Source organism: Macrotis lagotis, chromosome 2 (assembly GCF_037893015.1).
Source record: "Macrotis lagotis isolate mMagLag1 chromosome 2, bilby.v1.9.chrom.fasta, whole genome shotgun sequence".
NCBI lineage: Eukaryota > Metazoa > Chordata > Mammalia > Peramelemorphia > Peramelidae > Macrotis > Macrotis lagotis.
The window spans coordinates 67,129,166-67,138,628 of NC_133659.1; the positions used below are offsets into that span (position 1 = coordinate 67,129,166).

At 41.9% G+C, this 9,463-nt stretch overlaps 1 protein-coding gene across 1 annotated transcript in view; it reads right to left on the bottom strand.

Annotated features, from left to right (window-relative positions):
- SERPINC1 (serpin family C member 1) overlaps positions 1 to 9,148 on the bottom strand; it is a 28,165-nt gene extending 19,017 nt beyond the window's left edge. The window contains exon 1 of the mRNA XM_074222070.1: positions 8,994 to 9,148. Within this exon, the coding sequence (XP_074078171.1) occupies positions 8,994 to 9,133 (140 nt within the window). The 5' untranslated portion in view covers positions 9,134 to 9,148. The remainder of the gene's footprint in view (positions 1 to 8,993) is intronic.
- Between the last annotated feature and the right edge of the window lie 315 nt (positions 9,149 to 9,463).

Below are 9,463 nucleotides of genomic sequence, written 5' to 3' on the forward strand. Positions count from 1 at the left end.
GAGTGGACCCAGATAATGAGTTCACTTCACTTGGATTTCTTCACTTAGATTTTGTCTTTGCTCAGCTTCCTTCCCATTCCATTTGGAGCAAAATGGGTTTTGTAAACCTAATCTTCACATAGCTCCTGAAGGATGGGAATATGGAAGAATTTGGTTTTTTTTGTTAGTTTGATTTTTTTTTTATTTTTAAGGCAATGGTATTAAGTGACTTGCCCAAGGTCACACAGCTAGGCAATTATTAAATGCCTGAAGACTGATTTGAATTCAGGTCAGGTCCTACTGACCACAGGGCAGATGCTCTATCCATTAGGCCACCTAGTTGTTCCTGTTAGTTTGATTTGTTGCGAGCCTGATTTGGATTAGGAGGGGTACCGGATCAACACTAAGGGTTAAACAAATGTTGTTGCTGTTGTTTAGCCATATCCTACTCTTCCATGACCCCATTTTGGGGGTCTTCTTGGCAAAGTCACTGAAGTGGTTTGCCATTTCCTTCTGCAGCTCATTTTACAGATGAGGAAACTGAGGCAAACAGGGTTAAGGGCTTTGGCCAGGGTCACACAGTTTCTAAGTGTCTGAGGTCAGATTTGAACTCAGGTCTTCCAGACTCCAGGCTCAGCACTCTATCCACTGCACCACCCAAGTGCCTCTGGTCAAACATTAGTTACAAGAATTTTCTAAACTTAAGTTACATAGTGATCTGGAACCCTGGAGTTTGAATCTATATTAGACTGGGGTGACCTCTTCTTAGCCCGAGGTCATTCTTTCTGGCCTTTACTGACCATCCCTAGTTAGACTAGTTAAGGGCAGTGAGGGGGCAGCTGGTGGCCAGAGCCAGGGCCTGGGTCCGGCCACAGCCATGTAATAGCTGTATGACCCAGTTTCTTTATCTATAAAAGGAGAAGAAAATAGCAAACCACTCCAGTATCTTTGCCAAGAAAACACCAAATGGGGTCACCAAGAAAACAATTGAGCAACAACAAAAGTTAAATGCAGTGGCTATTAGCCTTGGCAGTGGAGGATGTGGGTATTGGTCTGGCCTTTTCAAGAACCCTTTCTTATTACTCAGGAGCCAAGAGCTGAGCAGAATGCCCAGAGAAGCTGACTGGGAAGGGATGATGAGCCCTGGGGAGAGCCGGGTGTGACCCCCATGCCAAGCCAAGGACCCTGGCAACCCTAGAGTTGGAGGTGAGAGCTTTCCTGGGCCACCCATGTCCCTTACATACATGTCTTCCAAGTATGTGTTCTTAGTATGTACTCTGGCATGGGTACATCCTACCTGTTCCCTGGCCTAACTGAGAGAATATATATACCCCAAATGTACATAGGACTTTTTTAAAAATTGTAACTTCTTTTAATATATTTGATTAAATATCTTTTTTTTTCAGGTTTTTGCAAGGCAATGGGATTAAGTGGCTTGCCCAAGGCCACACAGCTAGGTAATTATAAGTGTCTGAGGTCAAATTTGAACTCAGGTCCTCCTGACTCCAGGGCTGGTACTCTATCCACTGCACCACCTAGCCACCCAATTAAATATCTTTTATTAAACTAATGTGTTCTTTGACTAATTGACTGACTGGGAGTAAGTAAATGCATTCACTGATGAGGACTCATAAAGTATAATTTTTGAGTAGGTGCTGGCACAGAGAGAACCTTATATCTAGGGCAGGTTTTATGGGGGCCCCTGGGAGAGGGTCTCCCAGGAATATGCTATGCTCAACCAGATCTCCAGGTTGCCTCTCGCATTGCATATCACCATCCAGATGAGGACCGTTCTGAGTCCACTTAGGTTTTCCAGTCTGGATTTTTAAGCCAAACCTTCTGAGTATTTTTGGATCTGCAGTCTTCCAAGGCTTGACATAATCAGCACACTGTTATACACAACCCTGAGAGCTCCATGAGCAGCTCTGCCCCCCACCAGGGCAGAGAAGCTGCATAGAATGGGGAGCTTCATAAGAAAGAGAAGAGGGACACGAGGTCCTCAGGACTAGGGATTCTTACAGTGGTCCATGATTGCTCTGTCCTGGGCCAGAGGACAGAACCCACAACATCCATTAGCTCTTTTCCTAGTTCTGTCTTTTCCATAAAATGCCAAGACTTTCCAGACAGAGGCCCTTCAAGAAAAGGTAGATGGGATGAAGTGACTTTTAAGGTCCCCTTTTCACCCTGAGATTCTTTGATTCTATTATAATAATGGTCCTGAAACTCTTGGTTCTTAAAAACCCTTTACATTCTTAAAAATTATTGAGGATTCCCAAAGATCTTTTGTTTATACAGGTTATATCTCTAAATAGTTATCATATTAAAATTTAATATATTATTACCAATTAAGTATAATTATAATTTGCTGTTATATTATTAAATATTAAAACATTTTAATATCATTATAAATAAATATGTTTTATATATATATATATATATTTTAGTTTTTTTGCAGGGCAGTGGGGTTAAGTGGCTTGCCCAAGGCCACACAGCTAGGTAATTATTAAGTGTCTGAGGTCAGATTTGAACTCAGGTACTCCTGACTCCAGGGCAGTGCTCTATCCACTGCACCACCTAGCTGCCCCTATATTTATATTTAAATATAAAAATTTTGGTCCCATACATAGACTAACTTCAAGGGTCTTGGAGACCCTGAGGGTCCCCAAACTGCCTTTGGAAAACACTTCTTATAGCATCCAGGTCAAGAGACCAAAGTTTCATCGTGTCCTGGGTAGGCCACACCTGGAGTATTACTTCCAGAGCTAATAATAAACTACAATAGCTAGCACATACCGGACACAGATTATCTCGTTTGATTCTCAACAGTCCCATGAGGTAAGTGCTATTATTATCACATTTTACAGTTGAAGAAATGGAGGCTGAGACAAACTGTCTATCTAAAGTCTCACAGCTAATAAATGTCTGAGGCAGAGATCTGATCTCAGATTTCCAGTTCTATCCACCATTCCACCTAACTGATCCAAGTCGAGTGATGGATTTTCAAGGACACTAGAAATTCATAGTGTGTGTGTGTATATATATATATATATATATATATATATATATATATATACATATATATATAGACAGAAATACAGATATAGATATACATAGATAGATATATATATTTTATATACACACACATATATCAGAGTGACCAAGACTTTAAAGAGTCTGGAAACCATATTAAATGAAAACTGATTAACTGAACTGGGGGTGTTTAGAAAAAAGGGATAGACTAAAAGGAGACTTCATAACTAACTTCAAATAGTTAAATTTCTTCAGTGTGGAAGAATTCTTCAATGTTTTATGTTGCTCAAGGGACAGAGCGGGACTAGGAATGGTGAATGGAAATTACAAAGGGATGTATCTCCATTGAACACAAAGAACAGTTAGAACCCTTCATCCGAGATCAGCCCCCCAGGGGGGCCTGGAACTGTGTCAGCAGAGACTGGACGAACTTCCACAGAGGATGACCGGCCATGGCAGGAAACTGGACCACATGTCCTTTCCAAGTTCTGAGATCATATGATTCTGTGGCTTAAAGGAAGATTACCCCGGTATAGTAGGTAGACTCTATCTGATGGACAGAGAACAGAGATCAGAGGCTATTCTAAAAAAGGAGACCTCCCCTCTGTCCTTGGGGAGGCCCTCAGATTCCAGTATGGACCAATCGCCTCATGCCAGGAGAGCTGAGGTCAGAAGTTGGACCTCTAGCAAAACATATTCTAAGGGGACACAGACTGATTGATGGCCCCGACAGGTTTTTCTTTTTCTTTCTTTCTTTTTTTTTTTTTTTGGTTCTTGCAAGGCAATAGCGTTGAGTGATTTGCCCAAGGTCACACAGCTGGTCATTATTAGTGTCTGAGGCCAAATTTGAACTCATGTCCTCCTGACTCCAGGGTAGTGCTCTATCTATCACATCACCTAGCTGCCCCCTCTGATGGTTTTTTTTTTGTCCTTCATTCTCAAAGAAGACTAAGGTATCTGGGAGGTGATGCCACAGAAAGCACATGAATTAGATTTGAGTAAAGGGGAGGGGCTGAGCGATCTGAGTCTAGTAGGCAGATTTGGACCAAGATGACTAGAGATGGCTGTCTTCTCAATTCAATCAACTTAAGTAAGTGATAATTTATTTGTTTTTAAATTTTTTTTTTATTTAAGGCAATGGGGTTAAAGTGACTTGCCCAAGGTCACATAGGCAATTTTAAGTGTCTGAACTCAGATTTGAACTCAGGTCCTCCTCACTCCAAGGCCGGTACTCCAAGGCCACCTAGCTGCCCCCATAAGCAATAATTTATTAAACACCAATGTGCTCAGGCAGACGTTTCTAGGTAGCTCAGTGGATAAACTATGGTCCTGCAGTCAGGAAGACCTGAATTAAAATCCAACCTCAGACACTCACTAGCTGTGTGACCTTGGGCAAGTCATTTAACCTTTGTTTGCATTAATTCATTGGTTTTGCCAAGAAAACAAAGACTATGATGGGAAATTAGGGCTAAGGACAAAAATCCAATGGATCCCCACTAAATAATAAAGGAAACTCCTAGTCAGAAAACAGTTTAACTATGGTTAGAAGCAACACAGAAAGGGGGGAGCACAGTGAATGTCCCCCTCTCACTTCATCTGCCTAACTACTCTCCCCCCACCAGAGGATTTCCTAGTTTCAGATTCTAGAGAAGATCTGAACTCATTATCCTGTGAGCTCCTTAGGATATGTGACAGTCTTGCACCTAGAAAACCTTAATAAGTGTTTATGATTGATGTGTGGACAACACCCTGGAAAGAACCTTTTCATGTACAGATGCTTCAGTTGTAGGAGGGACGCATAGCTGCCGAGAAGGAGTTTGATCAGAAAGAAAAGGAGCAGCATCTGAGGAACCAGAGATGGTTTCCCAGAAACTCTCAGGGAAGCTCGGACTTTAAGTACAAAAGATAGATGCAGGCCAAAAGAATGGCATGGCTAAAGTGTGGAGATGTTTCGAGGATTGAGAAAAATGCTCATTGAGAACCCAAAATTCCTAGATCCAGACAAGAAGAAAAATTAGAAAGTGCTGTAGGATTGTTTGTTTGATTTTTGTTTTTATTGAACAAATACAGAAGGAAGATTCCTTCTGGTGTCTGACTCTTTGTGATCCCCTTCTCCAGCTCATTTTACAGAGGAAAGTGCAGCAAACAGGGTGAAGTGACTTGCCCAGGGTCACACAGCTAGTAAGAATCAGAGGCTGGATTTGAACTTGGGAAGATGAATCTTCTTGACGCATAGGATGAGGATGTGTGGATTTCAGTAGACTAAAAGCCTGGGATGGGTCAACCAGTTTCCCTTACTGTTGAAAAAGGCCAAGATCTTAAATTGCCATGAGGAGATTCCAGAATCTGGATCTAGAATCTGGTATCTAGATTCTCACCCCCCTCCAGTTTTCCTTTTGTGTGTTGTCTTCCCAGATTACATAGGGAAGAGACTTTCTTTTTTCTTAGTTCACACCCAGAGATTTTTATGGTGCTTGGAACACATGATGCTTCATAAATGTTAGTTATGTGTGGTATAGTGGTTAGAGAGCCTCAAAGCCTAGATGATCTATAGATAACAGCTGTGTATCCCAAACAACTCCTTAGGTCTACAGATTGTAAGACCACTATGGATCTTCATTGGTAAAGGGAATTTCCTTGTTAGCAGTTCCTTCCGTTAATTCATTAATGGGGGGGTATCCAAATAAGCTTTGAAGTTCTGAGCTACAGTGGGCTAGGCCAATCTGGTGGACACTAAAACTGGCATTAATAGGGTGAGCCTTTGGTGGGGAGGCTTTGGAAGAAGGGGCAGAAAGTTATATGAGGAAAAACAATTGAGTCCAGGTCAGAAGCAGAACAAAGTCAACATTCCCATACGGATAGATAGAGTGATCTGCCTGGAAGTTGCTCCTATACTTCTTGCCGAGGTTAGGTGGGGACAAGTTTTTAAAAAAAAAGTCCTACTGTACTCATCAATAAGCATTTATAGATTTCTATCCATTGCCATCAGTTGGACCTCAAGGGTGTCATATTCTAGGTGAGACATTGACGAACTGAAGGAAGCATGTCCAGTGGAAGGGGACCCGAAAGGTGAGGAATCTGGAAACCTTGCCCATTAAAGATATTAAACTTCCTGACCATGGCCCATCCAGAAGTGGATGGACATACCTTGAGCTCTGTTCTCTTTCATTAGAAGAGTCCAAACAAAGACAAAGCGGGGTCTCTTGTAGAAAGGATTCTTGGGCTGCTAAGGTGCCTTCACTCTCAGACATTCTGGTCAGATAACAGAAATAGGCTCTGATTTTTTTAGCCTTGGAACTTATTAAGCAACTGGATCATCTCTAATCCCAGGGAATAGAACTAAATCCTAACTGGATTTAAAAATGGATCTCGGAAGAACACTTGAAGCCTAATTTATGTAAAAGTCCCACAGGCCTAAAATTTATTGCTAAGGAGTTCAACACATGCTTCCATCTTCCTTTTTTGCTTAACTCCTACCCTTTTATTTCAGAAACTGTATTAATGTTCCATCAAACTTCCTAAACTTCGTGACCTTTGCTTCTCAGATATCTCTACATCATTCTCCCTGCATTCCTGACAACTCCTTCTCCCTCTTCAGATCCTTGAACATCCTTTCTGGGCCAACATCTGTCATCCTGACCCTACAGACTGGGAAGGGGTGTCTTTGCACAATACTCCCCACTTAAATCCAAATTATGGGCTTGTCATGACCTCATTTATTTGATGTCATGTCTTCTTTGGGAACAAAGGACAAAAACTGCAGAGGGAGGAGAGGATGGGATACTGAGTTCAGTTATTTGGAAGACTTTCATAGGAGAAAGGGGCTAGAACTTGTCCTGCTTAGCCCCAGAAAACTCGCCCTTACCCAGGGGCAAAGGCTAGAAATGAAAGGGCAGCATTGTTATGCTCAATTAAAGCAGTCTAAAAAGAAGACTCCTGTGCTTTGAGCTGATAAACCCTCATCAGAGAAATGACCTGTGTGGCCCAGAGACACTCTAGGTAGGGAGGCTGTTCAAGGTCATCTCTAAGGCACCATGTAATTTAATCTCTTTAATCATTCTCCCTTCTATTTGTTCCTGATCCCAGGCACAGTTAATATAGGAAAGGTGGGAAGATAGAAAGGCAAAGTCATATGGGCCACACAAATAAATCTGAGAAGTCAAGGTTTCCCTATCAATCCAGGGTTCTGTTGACCTTTCACTTCCTTTCCCTTAAAGTCTTCTACAACTCTTTATTTCTGTAGTTTAACTTGCCACAAGGTTCAACAGAAAATGCAGAAACATCTCTCATCTCTGTCACTGGCCCTGGGGCCCAAGATCCAATCAATTCAGAAGGGGAGAGAAGACTATTGAATCACAGGCTTCTTAGACCACCTGGAGTATTGGTGATTAGGGACCCTTAGGCTCTGCATCTGCATCATCATCATCATCATCATCATCATCATCGAGCATTTACAAACATAATTTACATACATCATTTCATTTCATAATATACTTCTTGGGTCATTTAAACTTAACTGTGAAACTTGAGTCTTTCTTCCCCCAATATCTATTATGTCGACTCATTCAGGAATGCCAACTTCTCAAGGACTCCAAAAAAGCCACACACAGAGGAAGCCAGGATAGAGTGCTGGTGACTGTATTGTCAAATGACTTCTGCCATTTGAAGAAGAAGAAAGTCCAGAAAATGGAGAGGGAAAAGAAAATGGTCTTCCTTGCTGACATCAGAGAATGGCAAGAGGTTAGAACCACAGGGGAATCTGGCTGAGGAAGCCCTAGCCCAAGGGATCAATGCCACAACTCTGCCTCCAGCTTATTAGGGGATCCTGGCAAGACTTTTGGTATCTCAGTTTCTCCTTCTATGATTCTGGTAACTTATACCTTGCTTCAAAAAAGACATGGGTCACATTGCTATGGAATCTGTTTAAACTCAAATCTCTGAGGACCAATATCATCCAAGTGGCATCTTCTAAACATTGGAACCAATTATGTAAACATGTACTGAGATCTAGAGAGAAAACTCTAAAATTCTGGCCACTGACTCATCCTACCCCTAAACTGACACAGCTTTCCCTACCTTGGAACACCTTGATAGTGGGAAGGGAGTCTGGGGAGGACTTGCAAGCTTCACACAAGATATCCAACCTTTCAGAAGTTGGTACAAAGAAGGCAAAAGATTTTTAAAAAATGTCTCACCCTATATAGTTCAGTAATTAGAGATCCCTTTTGGTTGGCAATTTTAATGAGCATGGTACTTTGACTAAGCTTCAGGGTGGGGACTTTGCTGTATGGGTATTACAAGGGATGATAAGACTACATAGATATGAGAGTCTAGAAACAAGAAGAGGAGAATGCATTGCGAGTTGGGAGAAGGTAGCAGAAAAGAATGGCGAGGTAAAAATAGTATAGAGAATCAGGAAGACATGAGTTCAAATCTGGCCTCAGACTTACTAGTTGGTGACCTGGGCAAATCACTTCACCTTGTTTCCATCAGTTTCCTCATTGGTAAAATAAACAGGAGAAGGAAAATGCAAACTACTCCAGCATCTCTACCAAGAAAACCCCAAATGGGGTCATGAAGGCTGAAACAACCCAACAACATAGCAGAAGGGGAGAGGAGAGGGAATATATTAGAGATAAACCTTGACAAATTTGTAGTTTCTCAAAGGGAATACCCTAGTAGTAATGACTTCCTCCATAAAAATGACTTCTATGCTACTCTTCATTTGTAAAGTGAGGGGTCTCTCAGGCTGGACATGTACAAGCCCACCACGCATACTCAGAAACTCTATGAAAAAGCTTCCCGCTCCCAGGATGAAGTTCTTCAGGATCCCACCTTCCAAAAAGACCTTTGGGTGTATAGAAAGTAAAGGAATCCTCTGAACCAATGAACCAATCTAGGGCTGTCATCAGTCCCAAGGTAAGATAGCCATCATTTAGAAGTCAGAAATCCCACTGAGGAGATGTGAGAGACATTCCTCTTACCTTCCTCCACCATCTCCATGGTCTGACCCATGAAAAAGCATGGCGCTCAACATCCTCTTCAGATCTGAGAAAATGGAGACTGGGCACTGATTCATTCCCTTCACATGGACTGAAATTCCCGGAGGTTGGGGGTGGCCCATAGAGCCAGGAAGGGGAGTACTGAGGTCAAAGGTTGATGACCAGCCCCTATGGGTTAAGCAAAGAGTGAAGCTGAGCAGTTGTTTAATCAGTAGAGAAGTTTTAAAGTTCATTGGGGCTCAGAGAAAGTTTGAGTCAATTCTGCCCAAATACACTTTCTTTGTCATCTTTTACAGATAATAAAAAGAAAGGAATTAAAAAAAGAACTGCATCAAAAACCACTTTTCAGAGTAGATCTTATTTTAGGGGTTTCTTATGTTCCCCCCCCCCATTTTCCCTGCTGTTCATCACTTCTCATTCTTTTCAACTTCTTTCATTGCCTTTTGGGGTGG